Here is a 24062-nt window from a genome sequence, read left to right as displayed (position 1 = left end):
TACTGAATGGGTGAAGAAGGCACATAAACAGTGCATCATTAATGAGGTTGGTTTGGGTTTTTTTGTTACATAAACAAAGGACTGATGATGAAAGACCTGAATGACAGAACTGTTGGTTGCTGCTCTCAAGGGATATGAAATCTGTCTCACCAATAAGGGCAACATTTCTGGTTTCTTGGTGTCAGAAGCCTACTGGTTCTCTCTCTTCTCCCCATCAATGTTATTTTAGATGTGTGTTTCAGGGCACATGTAGACTTGGTTGACAGCCATTAACCACCCAGTAGGGCAGAATACCTGCAGGTTTTGAACACCCAGAAGGACAGCTTCAAGCCTGTGAGGCAGACAAATTCACACTGACTTCTAGAACAGGAGCTGGGCTCTAAAGGGTTGAGGGGTCTGTTTCAGAAAAAACAGAGGGATGTGCTATAATGCATAAACTAGCGAGGAGACAGGCAGGAGAGCAACAAAAATATTTGTCACCAACGCTTTCTGTTTTTCACCCCGGGCATCTGTGGTTACTGTATGATGTGATTGTTGTATGCAGAAAACTGTAGCTTTACGAGGACAACACCATTGCTTTTTTTGTTTTGTTTTTCAGATGTTTCACTAATGCAAAATAATCTTGTGAAGATTTGGAGGGGTTTTTAAACATTGACAACTAAAAATTTTTTTGCTACTGTTTGTTAAATTGGTTTTTTATTCTTGCTCCACAAAACTAAACAGCATACTAAACATGTTGAGAGGCTGTTAAAGGCAGTTTACATGAAGGAAACCCAGAGTATCAACACCTCCAGTGGCCCTATTTGGAATTCAAAGAGTTGCATTTTTATGAAATGACGTACTCCAGGTTCTAGGTGATTTGGGTAATTAAACATAAAGTTACATAACGTGATATAACAGAGAACCTGCCCGATAAAGTGTCCAGTTAGGGCCTCTAGCTTTTTAAAATAGTAAACTTGCACAAAAGGGCATTGTTTTTTTTCCAGTGCATTTTTACAACAATCTAATGCCGCTTAGTCTTTGAGTTGTGATCGAAAGCGGAAAATATGAAACATATTGCTGTAATTGCACTTTTTCTAAAGCACACTGTTAATCATGGGCTTGGTGAGTCATTTCCTTATGCTTATTGGCTTATATGGTCTCACTTGTCTTGAGATGAAAGGGGATCAGTCTATGTGACACACAAAGTAAAGTGTATATTTTGTCCAAAAATAAGCTTTCAATAAACGGGTTTAAGCTGGTTAACCTGTTTCGTGTTTGTCAAATATTCACTACATAATGTTGGTTAAAGTTACGTAAGCCAAAAGGACACAAAATGCAACTAAAACAGTGTTGGCTTAAATAAGTTTTGAGTGTAAAATTTAGAAAAATAAACTACAAAGAAGCTTTTTAAAGTGAAAATGTATCTTTTTATTGGTACCATACATTAATTATCAAGGGCAGAAACTAACCAAATCAAAAAAATATATATCAAACAATGATTTTCCTACAGGGTCTGGAGAAGGTACAAGTCACCATTCAAACTCAGTCATAACTGCTGCTGGATTCAACAGTAACAAAATGGAAATGTACAAAACAATGACAGAGCTTCAGCTGTTCATTTATTAGACTTTACAGACTCAGCATTGCTATCAAATATGCAGACTGAACTCAATGTGAGGCTGGTTTAAGAAGATGTGTGTATGATTCTGGTTATGAATACAAATAAAGACAATTTAGACAGAAAACCTCTTAAAACAAAAAATCTGTTTAGCCAGTGACAAAACATGAAAGTCACTGGATAACTAAAGTTCAGCGAGCACATTCACTTGACATCAAGTTGTAATACACAAAATTGTGAATGTTAAGTGAAAAAAAAAAAAAAAAAAAAAAAAAAAAAAAATCACTTTCTGTATAGATGAATACATGACTGAATTTCTGAATAAATTAAAGAAAATAAACAGTAAAACCATCTCTCTATGGTGGCATTGTACCCCCAGGGGGAGTTGTAATTTACACGTTTTTAAAAAAGAGGAAGGAGGAAAGAGAGCAGGTGGGAAGGTAGAGGGGATGGGTTCATGAATTTTCTCCTTTTTCCTATTTTTGTTTCTTTACATTAGATCGGGATGGCTTTAGGTAAATCTAAGTAAGAATACATTTTATTACAGTCAGACAGAACTTTGCTACTACCTTAAATATACAAGCACAAATACACAAAAATTCAAATCTCAAACAAAAAAAAAAAAAAAAGGAACAAAAAGACAAAATAAAAACATCCACACTAAAGTATTTCTCTTTTATAAACATAAAAGATAAAAACAATATATTTTAGAGGGGGAAGGGATAAAAGTCCTGTGTTGCTCCTTGGTCTGTAGCTTTTTCAGTATTGGTAGAAAATAAAAAAGTAACAATTGAAATGAAGGCGTTTAATACAAATTAAAAAACATTCTAGGGAAATATATACTGTATAAAAACTCTTAAAATGTGTAACTGTGTGTGTGTGTGTGTGTGTGTGTGTAAGACTGTGCATGTGTGTGTTGTAAATGTTCTGTTTGAAAGACTGCATTCACTGTAGTCTAATCAGAGATATTTGGGCACTAGGGGGACTCAAAATCCTTCAATCATTATGTGTGTTTGTGTGTGTGCGCGCGCGTCTGTGTGTTTGATGTTTCCCTAGTGCCACATTTCACCTCTCTTACTAGTGTGTTCATTTCAAATGGTTTTACATACCGATCCTAAATCCTGGTCCATCTGCTTTAGCAAAGCCACCATTAAACTCACGCTGCTGCTTTTCTCTTCTCACAACTTTCACAAACACACACTCATGCAAGCGCACACGCACACACACACACACTCTCTATTAACAAACGTTATGGGCGACCCGCACATCAGCAGAGCAGACCAGAATCCAGAGGCATGTTTAGCGTACGAGTGGACGAGTCGTCCCTAAGCGACTCGCCACCATCTTGAAGCCCGACTGCCACCTTCCCCTCCACCCCACCTGTTCCTACATGTGAACTTCAGTATGGATACTTTAGCGTGCACAGTTCTCCCCTGACTAAATCATCACTCGTGCTACCCGGTTGCCATCCAAAACTGAAAATTGGCAAGAGCAGATGGGACTTTTTGTCTATGAAATGAGGAAAAGGGAGCGAGAGGTGGGACACAGTGCCTAATTATCAGGAAGTCACCGCAATAATCAAAGTTGTGAAACTTCCTCCAGCTCGGCAAAACAGTCCGAGCCCCCTCGGGCTACCTGTGCTTGAATCTGAGCGCTACAGTGGTGTTTGGATTGGAGAGCAGATGATGGACTGTTACTGTTGCAGTCATGGCTATTGAGGTGGGGTGGGGGCCTAGGAGTGACAGGGAGGGGTTAGGTTGAGGATGCAGGGCTCTGGGCTCTACTGTGATGCCTGTGAGGTGGGGTTGTCGCTCTTGCTCTCCTGGCTGGAAGGAGCCTTGTTGTTCCAAGGCGAGTTGGAGCCCAGCGCCGGAGAGTTGTTGAAGCTGTCCTCATCATCTATGCCATTGGCAGCGTCGAACTGTGTGTTCTCCAGCCGTGTGATCAGGCGCTCATCCTCGTCGCCGAACTCCCCTCCCATCAGAGTGGGCTCTCCCACCACCATCACATCCTACGGAGTTACAAAACAGCACCATCAGACCACATGAATATCAGAACAGATGGCATACGATTTTATATCACACAAGTGATGCATTTAGTGCCTCTGAAACCCCCCTGTAACGCCACCTCTCATTTGTACCTGCTATAGTTTTGGCAGGAACTTTGACCAACCAGCTGTTAATAATAAAGATGTATTTACTGTTAAAACACTTGCTTTGACCTGATAACAGTCAAACAACATCTAAAATGTTAATTCCAAAAGTAATGGCTATAGACTAATGACAACAACTGAATTTAAAGAAAATTTATACATTTTCTACCATGAAAATGAAACTATGTAACTGACCCAGAAGTCATAGCACAGTGCTTTTATTTTCCTGGGTTGCTATTAGTAACTTTTCCCAGCTATATTAAAAATGCATTAAATGGCACAAATTTATCTTCCAGTTAAACAAAACAAGAACGAACCCTGATGAGGTGTTTGCAAAAACGTGAGAGGGTTTAAAAGTGACATTTGTACTAGCTCAGCCAATAACAAGACATTTCAACTGTGTTTTAGTTAGGGTTACCGTTAGGGTTACAGAATCTGAGTCAGTCCTCATATTTTTGTACACAGAATTACTTTGGTTTATTGAGTCCCGCTTTTTTGTTGCCACAATGACCTGAACTTTCCTTAGCAAATCCATGGAGCAGTTTACCAAAGAGCAAAACGAGGATGTGTGCTCAAATGACGGACACTAGATGGCACCAGAGCACTCACCGGAACTTGGCTGGACAGTGGGAAGCCACTACCAGGGCTCTTCTTTTTGTTGTTGTTGTTATTGTTAGTTCCTCCTCCTCCACTGATGGTGCTGCCGCCTGACATCCTACGCTTCCGCCGTTTGTTAGGGGCTTGTCTTGATGGCTCAGCTACAGATAAGGAATAAAGAGAGAAAGTTACACATCCAGTTACCACATATCAACGTGTCTGTGTGTCCTATCTAATCATGCGGTTCACCGACCGGGTGGTGCCACCATCCTCTGCCATTTCTGGAACAGACAGGTCTTGAGGCAGTCTCTGGGGCTGAGGCTGTAGGTCTTGTGTCTGGACATCAGCTCCTGCATGGGCTCCAGAATCACACACAGCTGGAAGAAAGAACAGAGAGATGCCACAGGTTAGTGATTACCCATTTTTCAAGGTAATTAGAGATGCTCCGCTTGATTTATTACCAGCATTATCAGCTGGTGTTCAGCATTATTAGCATCACTGGTTGACTTGAAAGTTTGAGATCAGACAATGCGATGGGACAAAACATCAAGCAAAACAATTTGTTATCACTTCGCAGCAACGTTAGAGTGGCTTAATCACTACAGAGGCATCTAAAGCTCATGTTCCAATCAATTTTCACATGGATGTGAGGTGGTGCTGCGTGCTGTGTTTAAAATGAGAAGCACGCCAGATGCAGAAAAACAAACAGCCTGCTAGTATCCAACTGGGTCTGTTTGTCAAGCATACAAGAACATTTAAAGCATTACTGTTCTGCAAGGGGATGTCAACAATAACTAAAGAGACAGTATTTTTCTCATGTCTCACACACAAAATTTAATAAACAGCTGTGATTATTTGACAGTCGGGTGGAGGATGAAGAGTCTTTTTTTTAAAGCAAATGGGGAAATAGCTGTTCAATGAAATGTAAATTATGCAGACATAGATGCTAGTAAAATGATGCCAAGATGATGACTTATAATATCCCCTTAAAGTTTTAAAGGTTCCTGTCAACAAGCAGCAGCTCCACGCTTGTAAAACAAGATATTCAAGCAAAGCAATGCTCTCCAGAGCCACTACTAGTCAAAAACGCTCTACATACAGGCTCAGTTTTTGGTAATAAACAATTTCAACCATTCTTGTATCTTTACTGTACATGAACACAATGTGCTTATGTTGGTTGTCACCCCACAGGATCTGTAAAGCGTCCAAAAATAAAGTCTCCAGTTTGTACACACCTTGACTACAAGCTATATATTCATTTATAAACCAGAAGGTAATCATTCAAAGTGCTTTAAAAGCAGGAACTGTTCTGAACAGTCTTCTCACTCTACTCAGTGATGATGTATATAACATATGCTGCTTTTTGGCAGGTTATTCAATGTTCCTAATTAACTGTTTAACATTCTGTAAAGTTTTCAGAGATGGAAATGTTTTCTTACGAAATTACAACTGGACCACGATCAAGACACAAGGAAAGAAAATTTTTCCAAATGTTGCACATGCACTGTACTCACTCGGAGGTAGTTGAGGGTGGAGTTCGACAGGCCACATCTTGTTATGTTTTTGGACAGCTGGTCCAGCATCTGAGAGTCTTGGGCCTGGAACATATGGATAGGAGATCAGAAAGCTAGCAAACAGCGTGTGCCGGTGTGGGTTCCTACTTCCTCTGCATAGCTTATCCCACATAACCTCTCCATTCGGCTATTTTAAATTTGTTTATGTTTTATGATTGTGTAAACTCTTTGCTTTTATGTTGCTTTTTACTCTACTGTGTACAGTGACCTTGAGTGTTTTGAAAGGCGCTTTCAAATAAAATGTATTATTATTCACTCACATGCATGGCCAGTATACTACGAGGAATGAGTTCACGGTGTTGTCGGATACTGAAGTGCCACGTCTTTATCCTCATCATGTCGTCAAACATGAACTCCAGGTACAAGCGCCCTTCTACACACACCTGCAGAAGATCAGAGAACTGGAGTTAGTACACAACCCAAGAGAGACGAATAGAATCTATGCAGGAGTGGGTACATGTTTACACATTTAAAGATTAGTGTTTTTTGCAGCAGGGAATTCATTAAGAAATTTTTTGAAAATACTTTAAAATAATTCTTGTTTCTCACTACACGAGTAAAACAAATCCCTACGTTATCTGCAGAAAAGGACAATGCTATGAGCCAACTTCAGGATCAACAAAGTTGCATGTTGCCTTTCATTTTTGGGACAGTAATTATACTCAAAATAAGAGTGGAGAGAGGTGGAAAGAGAAGGTCACACCTATCATCAATGCAATGTCAACCAAGTTAATAATCACTTGTGGAGAGCCTGGGACAGAGATTCTGTGCGCGACAGAATGCATGAAACACTCATAAAATCTGATTAAAACGGCAACTAACCACGTCCTTAATGTTGTGGTAGCATGCAGGTAACTCGGGGAGGCGACCAGTTTTTGATCTACACAATCGGTTTTATTATTTTTAATTTTATTTCTAAACTTGTGTATCTGCATGTTAATAAGAGGAAACATTCCTGATACGATTATTTCAGGGACACAGCTCTAAACCCAGATGCTTCAATCAGCTGTTTGGAATGGACAGCCAATCAGATGAAAAGTGTCTTAAAGTGAGAGAAGCTAAATTTATATCTTATTGAGTATTAGGGCCATATTAAGAAAAAAAAAAATGTTGATCACTTTGAGAATAAAGTTAAAATTTTGAGATTAAAGATGAAAATCTATTCTGAGAAATAGTCAAAATTGTATTTCGAGAAAAAAGTCTAAACGTGGAGATTACAGTTACTGTTTCAAGACAGTTTTCTATACCCTCTACAAAATGCCTTGTTTAGATGAGTTGGTGAAACAAATTGATCAACTGTCTTGTGATACAGCATACATCCTCTTTACTGGATGAGGGTGGAACTATTGATATCCTTGCATCTGTCCACTGCCAGCCATTACATTTTTTACAAATCCTTTCTGCACCAACTTTTTTAACGTCTTAATACTGATCACCGCACTGTGTTTACATGCTAAAAGACAAATTCTTTCCTTCCTTTTTACTTAAATTAATTATGAAGTACAATTTCACTAACTCCGTTTTTCTTGAAACAACTTTAATCTCCACATTTCAACTTTTTTCTCAAAATCGAATTACTCAGATGGACATAAACAAGAAATTTCATCTTTAAATATCACAGTTATTAGAAGTACCAGCTGTATTTGTCCCCAATACCTCCACAAACATCCCCTGCACATACACACCTGTGTGAACATGGGTTTTCCATTCTGTGTGACCATAGTGCACTGATCACAGTCGAGGGAGACAAAGTTATTGTGGAAGGACTCCTTGGGATGTTTCAGTACATAGTAGAGCTCAGTGGCACCGCCCTCAAATATACTCCGGAAGTACCTCGGGATTAACGTCCGGCCAATTGCTGTAAGAAGAAATCAGAATCTGAAAAATCTGACTCTGAAAATCTGAATCTGATTTGTGTCATTCAAACAGTTCCCTACTGTAACGTTTGGGTCCATCCTCCAGACAGAAAGTAATGGTCAGCATGGCATCGTCCTCAAAGAACTCTGTAGTAAATGCATCCCACCACAGGTTGTCACACTCCTACGTTGTAGAGAGAAGAAAGTTATCCATTAAACACCTTTTTGGGGGCGTTTAGCATCCGTGTATGTGGCTGTGTATGCACACAAACCTCTGTCCAGTTCTGTAGTCGTTTGTTGAGCTCATATATTCTGTAGTCTGTCTGGTTGCCATATGGTGTGTGCCTCCTGGAAGAAACAAATCGAAAAGAACACAAAAGCTGGCAGTCATCAAAATGCAGTAGGGTTAACGCTCTCATAGATTCTTTAGATTTAGCTGGGTTTAACCCAGTTGAGGCTTACAGTCTTACTGCAAGATCTCTAGGCAATTAAGATAAGAAAAAAAAAAATCTCACAATCTTATCTGTATTTGTATTACTACAGTTTTTAAACCTGCCTGGGATAATGGGAAACAATGTAGTCTTACCCTATTCCTGGCTCCAGGTATGTGGGAGGGTACATTGGAGTGGGGCTATAGAGAAACAGGAGACAGAGACATTATTACATTCAGCAATAGTGCTAATATGCTCTCCTGAAGGAGCTAGTCTGCCTTTACAACCCCGGGACATGAGCCAAACATGGCACAAATTGGATGAGACTGTAAATATCAATTCTCAAATGCACAGACACAATCAACAACTGCAGCCGATTTATTTATTTATTTATTGCAAAATGACATCGAGTGGAAAAACAACCAAAATAAAAAAAGTGTATTCTCCAACTTTACTGAGCTACACAATTCAATGCAGTTTTTTGGCTGTAAATTTTTGCCTCATACAGCAGTTAACGGTTTAAACATTGCTCACAGTAGCTCAGCAGGTAATTGCCTTTATAATTGGTGGCGTAAATGATGAATGAATAACATTTTTCTACTCTGGATCACAGCAGTACTGATGCTCACTAAATGTTCACTAAATGACAGAAGATCAGCGGGCCCCCCTTTGCTTAAATACAAGGAATAAACCTTCAAATATTAAAGGTGTTTTACCAGTGCGTGGTAATATTGTACAACGTATGCAACACTTTGAAAAATGGCTTATATTTAGGATCTGATACTGGGAGGTAGCATCACTCAGTTATTACATTATTATGCCAATAGATGATCTCAAGGCTTGGCGCTTTTTTAAAGCATAATGCGTTCAATTATTAATTGAGGTTTGCATGTTCTCCCAATCCCTGTGTGCGTTCTCTCTGAGTACTCCGGCTTCCTCCCAGAGACCAAAGACACGAATGTTACAGTAACTGGTGAGTCTAAATTGGCCATAGATGGGGACGTGAGTGTGTCATCTCTCTGTGTTGCTATGTGATCGACCATTTCAGCTGGGATAGGCTGTGCCCCCTCACCCGTGAGTTCCATAAGTAACTAATAAAAATGGATGGATTAAATAAATATTGAACTAAAATTTCCCAGGAAAATTCACGCTTCACGCCAGCTTCACTCTAATATAACACACTCTTGCAACACTGATGCGCTCACAGTCACACCTACTACATGTGCTCATCTCTCTACACACTTTGAAATGAATGTGCAAGCGTTGAGTGGCTACACTGATCCCTCACAAAACGTGGGAAAACAGACTGAGGAGGATTTCTATCTGTTGGTTTGATTTTAAATTAAAGGCTTAAAGTAATTACGCATTTTCAAAGATACAAGATTTCCTCCATCTCTGTTATGCCGTGTTTGTAGAGCGGAGCTGAGACAGCTAAAGTGAGGATAATGCTACTTAAGTTGATAACTTGTTATGTTATTGTAAATGCACTGCAAAAACTTTGTGACAACAGTTTGAATGCACAAAAGCATTTGAAAAACATTTGACAGCTAACAGAAAACATACTTTAAAAACAACACAGTTGGCCCCATAAGCAGTCAGCTAGACTAATTTTTGGCAAGCTTTACAAACACAGCACAGAAATGAAACTCACCCCACGTCTCTGTCCAGCATGGTGCCGGGGTGGAAAGGGGGGAAAGTGCTACCGTTGGGGGGCTCCTTGGGGGAGTACAGCTTGAACGACTTGGAGGAACAGCCTGGAACAGAAGTGACGGCAAATGTTGAAAAAGAAAGCTTTGTGTACGGGGTTCAAATATATTACAATATATATTTGTAATATATATTATTATATTTAACTTATGGCAGATGAAAACTTGTGAGACCGCTAAACCTGACAGAGAACATGACGTGTGTATAGTAAGCATGTCAAATTTAGACACAAAAGATAAAGATAAAAAATTAATTAACTGGAAAAAAATAAACTTTTCAATATCGATAAAGCTGAGGTTATGGGAAAAAAACCAACAAAACCAAAGATGATGAAGTCGAACAGGGCTGTACGAATCTGTAATACTGAGATTGAAAAGATGCAAAGGCCCATGATACGGCATCAGATCTTGCCTTACCTACTTGAAGCATGCTAGTATGGTAAAGTTGTCATGTTTAAAGATTATTTGGCTAAAAACTGAAGTGGAGATACATAAATACAGTTTCTTTTTTGGTCCATGATCGAATAACTGGACCTTTGCTAAAAATTGTTATTTTGAAAACCAAAGTAAAAAGTAGAGAACTGTTACACCTCTGATGCCTAATCAGCCTGAAATAACCAGTATGGTCCAGTTTTAACTGCACTCATTCCATGGCCTTCCCTGAATGGCTCATTTTTGGGGCATTAAAATATATAACAACACAATGGAAGAAGCCTCACGCTGCACTAACATAGAAACTGCTGCCTTACCATGAAGTACTAAAAAGTAAGTCAGAAGGAACCCCAAACACAATAGAAAACATACTGATGACACTGACACACACACACACAAAGATCCAGTCCCTGTTCTACTCTAATTGCCTGGCTCTCTTATAAAGGCCATCCAGGCGTGGAGGCCTCTGGGTCACGACCTCTGCGTCACCATGGTGAAGCCCCACCTCCTTCATATCTCTCTGTGGTGTCTCTGCATATTAAACATATTTATGTCACTGTATTTCTGAAGGAAAGATATAACCAAAGAGGGTGGCTTGTCTCACAGGAAAGTTTGTTATGAAATGAGAACACAGTGACGTAAGATGTATAGTAAACAGTTAAACCAGTAAAAAGTACTAGTAACACTTAATAGCACATATCTGCAGACACACTGTGGTGAGGTGAGCAGAAGAGGCTGCCTCACCTTTAAAGTCACACACATTAGGATGGTGTTCCTATAAATAACTAATCTATGCATCATTATGAAATCTATTCTAGTGAAAGGAGGAATTGCATTCCAAATATGTTGTGAATAACAGCAGCCATCACAGCTTTTACAGACCCAGAGGTCAATTAATAAAAAAGTTTTCCATAAAGAGTATAGAGCCATAAAACATTTCCATCTTTCTAAAAAGTTAAAAAGAAAAGGCAATAAAACACTCATCTATTTGAAACCCTGGCTTCAAATCGAGTTAAAAACAAGCTGTTTACTATGTGCAACACTATGCTATGGGCTGGATGCACCACCAGAAGACTGATAAATAAATAAATAATCGATTCTTTGTGTGTCCATTAGTTGTTGAGAGCTCCATTAGCTCCTCTCCTCTCCCGTTAGCGGTTAATGACAGGCAGTCACAATCACATCAGCTGGACTCCACTTCCTCCACTGGGAATCGTGTTCCTCTCTTTTACAAGCACACAGTACACAATGTCGACAGAAACATACACATTAAACATACACACATCTGCTTGTGGACAGAAACTTTTAGAGCAGATCATCTGTCAAACTGGCACGGATGCCAAAAAACACTCAACTATCGACTTTTCTTCATGCTCAGCCGCCAAAAATCCACCCAACATCACAACATCAAGTCTCCTCTAAATGGGGATATAACCTGTCGTGGTTGTGGACTCCTGCCACTCAAGACTGCCACCATGATTGGTATAAGGGACAAGTATCCAAACGGAATTTGTGAGCCGGATGAACCTGAACCATATTGTGAAACTTTGAACGTAAAGTGACACCGGTTTAGGTTATTCGGCATCTATGCTTCATAAATTTAACTGCTAAAGAAGATTAGATGTAGAGTTGTGCGGCTACAAAGGCAATTAGAATGGCACCAAGCTAGCATATAGTTGCTAGCTAGGCTAAATTTATTACGGGACTCGAGCGAGCCTAACAACAAAACGCCAAACAATAATAATCTGAAAAGCAATACATTTATGTGAACAAACAAGACACAATACATAATCCCGATCCCCTCAACCACAGCGACGGTGACTGTGTACAACACTGCCTCGTAGGCCTGCAGGGTAGGCTAACGTCAGCTAGCCAGAAAACTGTTTGTAACCAGTTAGCTGGTTTTAGCCTTCCTGCTAACGCCTTAGCGTTAAATCCCTTCGCAACGAAAAAGCACTTAAAAAGAGGAGCAATTACACCGGCGGCAGTTCCTACACCAAATGTAAACGCTAAAAAAGCTAAACGTTAGAGTCAAGTAGTGTGTTTGGGGGAAAGCCGACCCTTTACCTGCAAAGAAGTCCAATCAGAAAATTGATGTTTACAGATCCGTGCTGATAGACCGTGTGTACGCTCCGTGCGTAAAAACGGATAGGCCCGCTGGACGGCGGTTGGCTGGACGCAACGTACCCACACAATACGTCCCTTTGAATTGGATCAATAAAAAATCTCCTCGAAACGAAATAAGGCCTAAATTGCGGGAGTCGGTCGGTTATGTTTTGTCCCGCATGAGGCCTTGTCAGTGGGCTGAAGCCTGCTGTGGGTTTACATATGGACCCCGATGAGCCCTTTGTTCACGGGAGGACATGAACAATAGCTGTAGGCCCTCCTCCTCCTCTCCCTCTGCAATGCATTTGCTCCTCTCTCCTCTGCCCAGCACCGCCAGCCGCCCTCTCCCACTTCTCCTCCTCCTCCCCCCACTAATGCACAACTGCACATAAAGGTTGTCTGGTAAGCATTTTTCCCTTCCTCCTCCCTGCATCCCATATCCCTTCCTTGTAACTGACACAGATGAGAATTGTCCTAATGCAACTCAGTGGAGATGAGCGTGGAGACAAAGATCATGCTGACTGCAAAGTGGTTGTCATGTTTACCTAATTAGTGAACATAGGCTTGCTGCAATCAGCTTGAGCTGAGGCAGTGACAACCAAGAACCTGGACCCAAGCAGGATGCAAATGTGATGCACATACATTTTCAGTGGAGCAGTCCCATTGGTCAAAAGTACACCAAGATCGTATAAATTTACACTTAAAGACAGCAGGATAAGTTTGTCAATTAATTCTGCCTTTCAGTTTGTATGCTGAACTGCCCAAGGTGGACAAGTAAATCCCTTAACATCAGGAATCTCTACCCTCTTTTCCTCTCTGAGTCTACACGCACACACACACACACACACACAGATCCACGCACACACACAAAGCACTAAGCCAAAAGGAGAATCCCACAGGCCTCTAAATCTGCTTAAATCGCCTCAAATAATAATCAGATATTCAGATCACAGCCAGCAGAGATCTCACCCATATGTCCAAAGTTGTGATATAAAAAGAACAAGCAGTATTAGGACAGCAATTTTTCCATATTTATGCAAGTGTCATATCTAACACGCAAACTGTTTGATCTACAGCATCTAACCCCAAAGGACAGAAAAGACAGATTATCCCGTATCGAGGATGTAAAGTAGTTTCCTTTCACCCACTAAAGAACTTTCCCCTCCTGCTGCACTCTTAAGGTTGTTACAGCCACCAGCACGAACACGGTTCTCATTAATACACCACCCATGCACACTGGGAGTGAAAACAATGTTTCATAAATGATTTATTCATAAATTAAGCCGCTGTTGCGAGCTGCTCAGTAAACAGGTCTTCACAGAGGATGCTGTGAGACTAAACACTGGTGCTGATCAGTAATATTACATTATTGCAACATTATAATAACATTTATCATCATCGTCGTTATTATTATCATCATCATCATCATCATCATCATCATCATTATTATTACGTTCATCTTCACCTTTTAACTGCACTATAGATAACACATATAAATGACTGATATATACACCAAAAGTGGACATGAGTAGAAATGTGATTTTTTTTTTTTTAAGTTTATTTTTACACATTTTGGTATGCACAATTTAAGCTTCAAGCATCAGTTAAAACAGTTCTTTCAGTAGGTTATGACTTGCTGCCTTGTCCGATATTTAAAATCCCATTTGTTGTTCTGATGGTGTAATATTTTATCCTGAACCGGACTTGCACTTTGGTGTATTTGCAGTGGTATGCATTTTGTGTGCCCGTATACATGTTGCTCCATGATTCTTTATTTCAACGTACACAGGATATAAATACATGACAGTTTTAATGCAAAAATGTAATTTTCAGATACTTATAAGTCATTTAAATGTGTGCAGTAGATATAAGTAAAGATGCGATTTTTGTGCATTTTTTTAAACATTATTCTCACAATTTCATCCAGATTATTTTTTACTATTATTACTATGTTATATTTTTTATTCATGCTAGCATTTTGATACGCTGAATCTAGGTGTGATACATTTTATTGTATTTTTATTTTTATGGTTTTTTTTTTTCATTTATACATTTAAAATACTTGTATTTGTTTTTCAAGTGATGGATCTGTTTGTTGGACATCTATCCCGCCGGGATCTGCTGCTCTTATATGCCCAAAATGAAGACAGCAACTCAAATATGAACCTCTTTGTAGACTCTGATGTATGAAATCCAGAGTATGGTGAAGTGCACTGTCTCCCAGAGCCAGGCATGTAGAGAGGATAAGCCTCTATAAGGCCTGTCTCTCACCCGACCAGCAACAAAGATGCCCGGGCTGACTTTATGTATATTGGTTTGACCATGGTAAGCCTGTGACATGAGCTCTTCACAGCTCACGAGGCTGCTGTCAGTCCTTTGGCAGCATCTTTGTGTGTCTAGTACCAGGGGGAGGTGTAGTCTGTTGTAGCTAAGAGTGTCTGTTGTGGGTGACTTATGTGGATTTGCCTATCTTACATTGGCTGGCCCCTGTCACTATGGCAACATGAGCAGTCATTGCTGACACAACCAGAGAGAGAGGCTAAGAAACATCCATGGAAATGGACACACAAGGGTTAATCCTGTGTGTGTGTGTCTCCCCAAGCTCACCCATTGAAATGGTACATGACGGGGTTAATCCCCAGTGCGTGTGTGCGTGGTGGGGTGATGGAGAGGAGGTGGGGGTGGGAGGTGTGTCAGGATAAGGCTTGAAGGGCTTACACACACCATCTCCTTTGCTCTCAGGCATAGGGACAGCCTTATCTTCAACCAGCACCCCAACCAGTGAGGCACACGGGTACACTCACACAGATCTGCCCAACCCTCGCTTCGTCAGCTTGCCTCATTTTCCTACAGTTAAACATTCACACCTAAAGCCATAAAGCCATGTATAATAAGTGCTCAAAGCGGGCACACATGGTGTTTTCACTAAGCCTACACTTTAAACCCACAAGTGCAACCTGTTTAAATTGACCTTTGTTAAAGTCAATAAAAAGAGAGTAAGAGACTGAACTTGTACAGCATTTTGGTATAGATATGCTGTACTAGTTCTTGCTTTTAAATAAAAGACAAATCAGAAATTCTTCTTTTCGACCGTTTTGTTTGACCTCAGAGGTTTTTGTTACCTCGTCAGCTGTGAGAAAGGCAAAAAGGAAAAGGTCAGCAAGACAGACTTACCTCCTTCAGACTCTAGCTGTTCTGACATCGCCATTTTGTCACCTACAAATGCACTTTCACAGCTACACACTGATCTAACTCAGAGCCTGAGTCTGTGTTTTCATGCCTCTCCCTCTCTCTGATATCTTCCATGTCCAGACTGTCAGGCTCAGGGGCACGAGGAGGGGGAAGGAGGATGCCTACAGTCTGTGTGTGTGTGTGTCTGCCTCGCATGTGCATGTGTGTGCGTGCATGCTATCGTGCACATGTGCAAATGTGTGCAATGTGCCACTTCCACTTACTAGTCCACAGGAAACTCAACTGCACATGCATCTGCCAGAGTTCTGATAAGAACCATTCCCGCCAGCCTCCCTTCAGCACAATCCTAAGCACTGATCTCAGGACAGTTTTGTGTTGGTATGACTGCAGAAAAAGCCCTGACCGAGCTGATCCCAGCTCAAAGATGACTTCCAACTGTAGAATGAGTGACATCAGTTAAGTGCTGTTTTTTCCGTTTTTTCCACAAACAGGAATGAAAAGAGAACCACTCCTCTTTTCATAGATAGCATTCACTGCATTTCTTTCCCAAAGCTAAAAGCAAGCCTACTGTTTCTCGACTTTTCCCACTTCACAATATTAAATAAGTACTTTAGACACATCAGTGGCACACACTGTCCACACGGAAGCTAGCTACATGTCTCTGGGGCTCGTTTCACTGGTGTCTGCCTGCCAGATTTGATACATTTGGCAGCTCAGGCCTCTTTACTCCATTATTGGATCAGATGGGGGGGGGGGGGACAGAGATCTCTCTGTCTGATTCAGCTCTGATAAAAGATCCAAAAGACAAGCTGCCACTTTTTGGAGGAATGAGCTCTAACAGTACAGTGGCCAGCTTTAGATCAAAGAGACTGTGAGCCAGAAGAGCTGCAGACACTTAACTGCAGCAGAACTTCAGCTGTAGTTATTTTAATGGATTCAAGGTTAAGGGTTAAAGCAAAATGTCTTATCTCAGCAGAGAAATGTACAACAGAAGAAAGTAGCATTCACATTAATTAGCAGCATGGTGGCTCACAGCAAGAGGATTTCTTTGTGGAGTTCAAATGATCTCCCTCAGCCTGGGAGGGTTTTCTCTAGTTACTTCTGCCACTGAACAGCATCCCATCTGGGCCCAGGACATGCTCACAAAAGAGATTCCTAATCTCAAGAGTTGTACTTAGTTATTACATAAAGGCAAAGTTGGACAATGTGACAATACTGTGAGATTAATAGCAGTCTACTGTCAGATTTTTTTTGCTACACTGTTTATAGTGTGCCGTTGCTGAAGTGTACTCAAGTGGGATGCAAGTGTATCTTGTGTAATATACACTGCTCAGACAGTTTGTTGGGTACACCTTGCTAGTACTAGGTTGGGCCCCCTTTTCCCTTCAGAACTGCTTTAATTCTTTATGGCACAGATTCAACAAGGTGCTGGAAACATTCCTCTGAGATTTTGGTCCATATTGATATGATAACACAGTTGCTGCACGTCCATAATGTGAATCTCCTGTTGCACCACATCCCAAAAGTGCTCCGCTGGATTTAGATTCTATGACTGTGGAGCACATTAGAGTACAGTGAACTCATTGTCATGATCAAGAAACCACTATGAGATGATTTGACTTTGTGACATGGGATGATATCCTACTGGGAGCAGCGATCAGAAGATGGGTAGACTGTGGTCATAAAGGGATGGAGATGGTAGGCTGTGGCATTTAAACAATGCTCAGCTGCTAGTAAGGGGGGCAAAGTGTGCCAAGAAAATATGTCCCACACATTACACCACCAGCAGCAGTCTGAATTGTTGGTAAAAGGCAGGGTGGAGCCATGCTTTCATGTTGTTTGTTGTTGCAGCAGAAACGGAGGCAATGTTTTTCCAATCTTGTATTGTCCAATTTTGGTCAACTTGTCCAAATCAAAGCCTCAGATTTCCTATTCTCATCTGACAGGAATGGCAACCGGTGGGGTTTTCTGCTGCTGTAGCTCACCTGCTTCAAAGTTTGGCATGTTGTGCATTCAGAGATACTCTTTGGCATTCTTTGGTTGTAACAAGCGACTATTTGAGTTACTGTTGCATTCATATCAGCTTGAAGCCTTCTGTCCATCTCCTAATATTTATCAGGGCATTTTTGCCCAGAGAACTGCTGCTCACTGAATATGTTTAATGTTTGGAGGATTTTTTTTAACATCAGTTCAAGATAATACGAACATCACGTTCTGCTTCTGTATCACCTGATCAAAGAAGTGCACAGGTAGCCTCGCAAAACAGCTTTACTATAGCTTGTTGGGTGTTTTTGTAGTCTTTCTTTACATGAACAACCACTGGAATCAAAAGTTAGAAATAACTGTCTAAACATCAGTAATTCTGACTTATGTATTTAAATCACAGGAGACCCCAAAATGAGGGTATGTGTGTACGTGCATATTTTCCCCACATAATTATATCTTGACTGTATCTTGCAGAAAAGCAATATAGGTAATAACAATCAGGGATGGAAGTTGAAAACCCTTACATTTAAGAACCAGTATCAAATGGTCTCATTTATAAGAATTTTATCCCTCAAACCTCATGAAATGCTATTACTGCTGTGTTTGTCAGCTAGTCTGTGCAAAACAGTGATATTAAACTCATTTCAGTGGAGCTTAAGTCCCAACTGGGTCTTATTTTTCTCCCTCAGTGTTCAGATTTAGATAATAAAAAAGATATTGTAATGCTCAAACCTTGAGTAAGCTTATTTTATCCATTCAGAAAATTAATTAATAAAAAAATATATAATAGGATTAATATTAATAAATTATTCATTTCTATTGCTATTAAATTTTGGATAATGTTAACATCCCCCGTCCAAAATAATGAAGCATAACACAGGGACTCTTGAAATTTTGTTATGAAAAATAAATAGTTTTTAATTTTAAGTACATTATTTTTTAGTGAAGGACTTTTACTTTGAAAGGACCTGACTGCTTTTACTTAAACGATCTGAATCTCTTGCACCCTACAGCTCAACTGTCAGACGGGAAATTGTTATTGATGCGTCTCGTTTGCAAGAGAAAACAAAAGTGCGACAATCAAAACAAGCGACACTGAATATAAATGGATCTGCTGTTGCTCAGCAGAGATCCATCACTCATTCATCTGCTTTACAGTCAGGAGAAATCACTGTGGAAAATTCGGACTGACCTACAATCTGCAGCTTGTCCTTTGATAGCAGCGCCCTCTCGTGGCCACAGTGAGCCAGCGTCTTTGTTTTCATGCTGCCCTACAGTTTTTTTTCTCACTCACTGGGTGAATTCCCTACTCAGGATCGTTTTGGCAGGCAAACACAGACACACTGCAACCTGGGAAGTTCAGCGGCAAGTGCGTCACATGTTATAACAGGCCAAGAGGTGAAGGGATTAAATCAGGAAAAGGCTCAGCCGTGAGCCAGTTTGGCATTGAAATATATTATCTGTGTGTGTTACTTTAAGTGTCAAAAAAAATCATGCATGTGCTGTAGTAACTTAATGAGCTATATTATTATCCATCATCTTCACTGTTGCAGTCCCCCCACCCCAACACCGCCACCCCCTTTTCTCCCTGGCATTTTGCAGGTAGCTTAGATTTAAGTGTGTGTGTGACAGATGTGCGTGAGAGTGTGTGTGGCGGCGGCTGGTGTCAGCTGGCAGCTGTGTGAGTGGAGATGACAGTGCCCTGATGCTGCGTTCTCTGTTCTCTGGGAGCCATTTTGTCTGTCTCTGATCTCAGAGTCAGGTCTGCCCCCCACCCCACACCCCCTCAGCCAATCACGTCACCGCTCAGCCTTGCAGAAAACATAGAAACACAGTCTGATCTCTCTCTCACTCTGTCTCACCCACTCCATCTCCCTCCCTCTCCTACAGTGTTCATCTCCTACTTGCTTCTCTTTTCTTGGCTCTTCTGCACTCTGCCCCCCCTTCCCCCCTCCATCACCTCTTCTCCCTCCTTTCTCCTGTTTCCTCCTCCTCCTCCTCTTCCTCCCTTAATCCACATCTTTCCTCGGTGTCTGCTCACTCCCTCTCTCTTCCCCTCTGTCACACCCTCCTCCTCCTCCTCCTCTCCAGGCTCTCTTGTTGTGCAACCCGTTTTTAAACAGCTCAGCCTTTGTGCGTTTTTGTCTGTTGCCATTTCAGCCAGAGCTGCAGTCTTTACTCATTTTCCTCCAATCAGGGACACCATGTGACTCTCTGCATGAGAGGGCACAGTCCCTTCCCCCTTCTCTCGCTCTCTCTCTCTCTCTCTCTGTCGCTCTCTCTCCTTCTCTTTCCCCGTCTCCCTCCTTACTCCTCCCCACTGCTTCCCCCACTCTAGCCAGCCAGCCAGCCAGCCAACATACGCTAGCAATCAGAGGAGTCAAAGAAAAAGAGGGAGTGAGGGGAGGGTGAGAAGGGAAAGAAGGATGAAGGTATATACACAGTGCAGACTGAAACTGTGTGGGAGAGGGGGGACAGGGGAGATATGGGGGAGAGATATCACAGAGGTGTGTGTGTGTGGGGGGGGCACAGAGTAGTGTGGATTTTACTGTAAGGTCAGTGTAGACTAGTATGAAGTCATCTAATTGATCTCCAAGCAGAAAACACAGTAACCATTTAGTAAAGTTATTCCCTCACACACTTTGGCCCACTGTTTATGTCATCCACATGTCAGGACACATGCTGTGTGTGTGCATCCAGACACACACACACACACACTCACGTACAAACTGTGAGCCCACACAAGAAGGGGGAGGATCCTTGTGCGTTGAACACGGCTCAGGAATGTAAACAACAGAGAACAAGACGAAAGCAACCAAAAGGCAGAAATTATATAGTTTCACATTTTACATGCTGTTGTATTTAGTCAGCCTTCACAGAGTCTCTGATCGTGGTTTAATTATATAAAGAGGGTGGCAACTTAAGCGTGTAAATTAACTAGCGTCACTTTAGGGTCAAGCTTTGGGTTCATTTGAAGTTGACTTGAATGAATGGAAGTGATTGTTCCATTTTAGGAGGCAGTGTTTACATTGGTCTTCAGTTACCTCATGTTGTGTATACATGTGTATCTGTGTGAGTGACTGAAGCTGTGTTAATCACACGTATTTTTTAAGGTCACCAGATGTGCATGAGAAAGTAAGATTGCACAGTTGCGTTGTCTTTTTAAAGTTTTGGTTTTGCTAAATATGCGTCGACATCTATGAAGCCAGGAGCTGAAAAGTGAAAGATGTCACCAGACAAGAAGCTACTCTGTCAATAAAATTTTTTAATTGAAAAAATGAAAAAGAGAATACAAAAAAAAAAAAACAGAAAAAAGCCAACAGCAAAAAGGGGAACACCAGAGAGAACAATATGAGAGCAAAAGTGGAGCGCAGAAGAGTGCAGTCATACATCTTTTTGGAAATTTCCATGACCACGTTGATTAAGTATGCAATCTGACCACAAGATAGCTAAGGCCCGGTTCTAAACAAATGCTCTCGCCTCTGCTGCGCAGGCTTGTTTAACGGCTGAGGTGGCAGCGTTTGCCTTTGTAACACGGAGCGCTGCGCAGAGATTGAAAACACATGATTGAACACACACACACACGCGAAAACTCTGATGCACCATATTCCCTGTACCATTGTGCGCTCCAGACAAATTGTTATCTGGTGCGTCTAGAGAGTTTGCCCTTGCTGATATCAAATCTGTCTGCCAACATCTTTCTATACTACCCAGCTTTCTGATCTGTCATCCTCAGTCGTGTCTCTTCCTATTCATCTGTCTACAAGCTTAAACTGTACAAGCCAAGAAGAGCTGACATTGTCTCTCAGTTTGCTTCTCCGAAACTTTCCGCCTTTAAAATAATCTGCAGGCTAAAGAGTTTCCAAACCGCAAAACATGGGACCAGTTAGTGCTCCATCTCTCTAATGACTAAAGTCGAGACTGGCACCAGGGAAATATGATACTCGATGAGTGGTTGGCTAAATTTCTTTATCCACATCCCGGCTGTTTGAGGGTTGACCACTGTGGCCGCTGTGGCCTGGTAGGCAGGAGAAGAGAGGAGGCCACGTCAGGGTTATGCAGCACCCTACACACACACGCACATAAATACACACAGCAACTCACAACTTTATCACACTTCCTTCTTCCATTCCTGCTGCTGAGAATTATACAGCAGCAGATTCTGAGAGCATCTATCATGATTATGAATACATTCGCAGCTATAGGATTATATTTCATGTCCTACACGTCCTATCAGGAGTGGTACATAAATCGCTGTAACACTTAATAATATATTGCCTGAGGCTGAGCAGTGCAGGGTTTATTTCTAGACCTTTATTTCTCTTGTTCTTTCCACCTCTGCCTGATTAAAGTCAATAAAACCAGAAGAATTATCTGTTTGCTGTCAGGCGTCCCACACCTAAACACAACTGTTTGAGGACTGCGGGGAGTTCCTCAGAAGTCGCACACCTCTCAATATGGTAGCCTAATATGACGGATATTACTCCCTCCAGGTCGCTCTCCGTGGCTCTGTTCCCAGAAGCCCTGTAGCCGATACTCAACTTCAACCGATTTTAATAAAATGGTGACAAGCGACAGTCGGTCTGCAGGGCTGTTTTTTTTATCGTGGCACGAAATGAAAACGGCCTATGAAGCTACGACTGTGGCGATATGACTGACACTTCTTCAACCCCAAAGACAGATATTTAACATGAATGAAGAAGCCTCAGATGTCACAGAAAACAGCAGCGAACAGAGAGAGGTGCAAGTAATTGTGTTAGAGTAAGGTCAGCGTCTCCCCTTCTCCCATTCGACTGTGCACTTGCTGACCTCGTTTTGTGAACTTAAAGAGAACTTCTAGGTAAAAGGCTCCCTAACAAGGCCATTATACATCCATGCTTTGGTTAAAGAACAAGACTTGAATCTTTAAAAATCACGTCCCACAGATGTAGCAGGGCACTTTTTTCCCCACTTTGATATCAGCGATAAAAACTGCTTCTGTACCTGCAAGAGAAGCATCCCCTCATCTCCCTCTTCACAAATCCTAAACAGCATACTCCTGTGTGAGCCGCGAAACATCAAGCATTCATTAGTAACTCTTCTGTGAGAAGAGGAGCAAAATCAATCATGCAAGCCTTTGATTCATGCCACTGATCTTTGCCCTTTAAATGTCACACTTTGATCCTTTTCCCCCCTCTCTTCTTTTCCGCTACCTCCACTGTCAGATTTCCACTTTGGATGAGAGAGTAACTTATAAAGGACTCTGTTGTTAACCTGGGCCATTAGTCAGAAAGCATCAGCATCATTAGCAACAGCAGAAACAGCAAGAACAACAACTGGTGGAGGAAGAGGAAGAAGTTGCATTAGTGGCGCCACTGCAACAACTTCATGCACAGATGTGCGTGCCGCAAGCAAATATCTTCAGCATTTGATCTTGAAACTAAAAGAGTAAGCTGATAAGAAGAACGCATGTTTGCTGCATATATCCTAGTATTTTCTTTGCACTTCATCAGCCATCGCAGAGGGTGACCTCCCATGAGCCTTTGCAAACAGAGCCCCAGGGCCTCGGGGCACCTCTTTCCCCATCTCTCTGCCCCAGTCGGTCACGCCACAGCAGCCGCTGCACTCACCAACCAAAATACAACAACAACAACAACAACCAGAAAAAGTCAGCGGCTGGCAACAGCAGCAGAGGCAGCAGCGGCAGGGCTGTCGTTAAAGACAACCATCACCACGGCAGCTACTTACCGGGACACGCGCAGCCGCCCACGGACATCTTCTCACATGTCTGGTGTGAATCCGATCAGAATGATGGTGGTGGTGGCTCTGTTATCCCTGCTCTCTTCCTCTCCTCTTCTCTCTCCTCTTTCTCACCAGTCACTGCTGCCGCCACTGAGGCTGCTCACATGAGCGTCTGTTATCCCCACGGTTCACACACACAGACACATACACACACACATACACACCGCCAGGGAGCAGAGAGAGAGAAGAGGGAGTGAGTGAGTGAGGGAGGGAGTGAGTGAGTGACGGCGAGGGAGGAAAAGAGAAAAGAGAGAAAGAGGGGAAGAAAAGGTTAAAAAAAGAGCACACACAAACACACACACACACACAAAGGATCAGATTCTCTCAGTTGTAGCTGTACACTGTGAATCACACTGCGAGTGTGTGTCCAAGTGTGTAAGTGAGTGCGTGTTATCGAGTGAGGAGAATACTGCTCCTGCCTCTGCTCTGCCCTCACCCTCATCAGCCCTGCAAATTACAGCTCAGGTGGGAGGAGAGAGGGAGTAAGAGAGAAAGAGAGAGGGAGGGAATGAGCGGCTGAGTGCTAGAGAGAGAGAGAGAGCGGGAGAGAGTGTGTGTGCGAATGTGTGTGTGAGCGAGCAAGCGAGTAAGCTAGGGCGAGAGAGAGAGAGTGGACTGTCAAAGTGACCTGAGAGGCAGATTTGAGAGA

General features: G+C 41.8%; 1 protein-coding gene across 4 annotated transcripts in view; it reads right to left on the bottom strand.

The window, feature by feature from the left end:
* Positions 1-1386: 1386 nt before the first annotated feature.
* Positions 1387-24062, bottom strand: part of ldb1b (LIM-domain binding 1b) — a 28223-nt gene continuing 5547 nt past the window's right edge. Inside the window, exons 2-12 of one of the 4 annotated variants that reach the window (XM_005458519.4) lie at positions 23360-23525; positions 9862-9964; positions 8366-8410; positions 8052-8127; positions 7861-7963; positions 7609-7781; positions 6184-6306; positions 5864-5947; positions 4603-4726; positions 4362-4510; positions 1387-3611 (exon numbers count right to left, since the gene is read on the bottom strand). In XM_005458519.4, coding sequence (XP_005458576.1) covers positions 3381-3611; positions 4362-4510; positions 4603-4726; positions 5864-5947; positions 6184-6306; positions 7609-7781; positions 7861-7963; positions 8052-8127; positions 8366-8410; positions 9862-9964; positions 23360-23387 — 1239 coding nt within the window. In that variant the 5' untranslated portion in view covers positions 23388-23525 and the 3' untranslated portion in view covers positions 1387-3380. Of the gene's footprint in view, positions 3612-4361; positions 4511-4602; positions 4727-5863; positions 5948-6183; positions 6307-7608; positions 7782-7860; positions 7964-8051; positions 8128-8365; positions 8411-9861; positions 9965-12415; positions 12804-15628; positions 15782-23359; positions 23610-24062 lie in introns of those variants that run through there. The other 3 variants (XM_019359624.2, XM_003453772.5, XM_005458520.4) reach the window with 3 other exon arrangements.

Source organism: Oreochromis niloticus, linkage group LG6 (genome assembly GCF_001858045.2).
Source record: "Oreochromis niloticus isolate F11D_XX linkage group LG6, O_niloticus_UMD_NMBU, whole genome shotgun sequence".
Taxonomy (NCBI): Eukaryota; Metazoa; Chordata; class Actinopteri; order Cichliformes; family Cichlidae; genus Oreochromis; species Oreochromis niloticus.
This window is presented reverse-complemented; position numbering and strand designations above follow the sequence as displayed.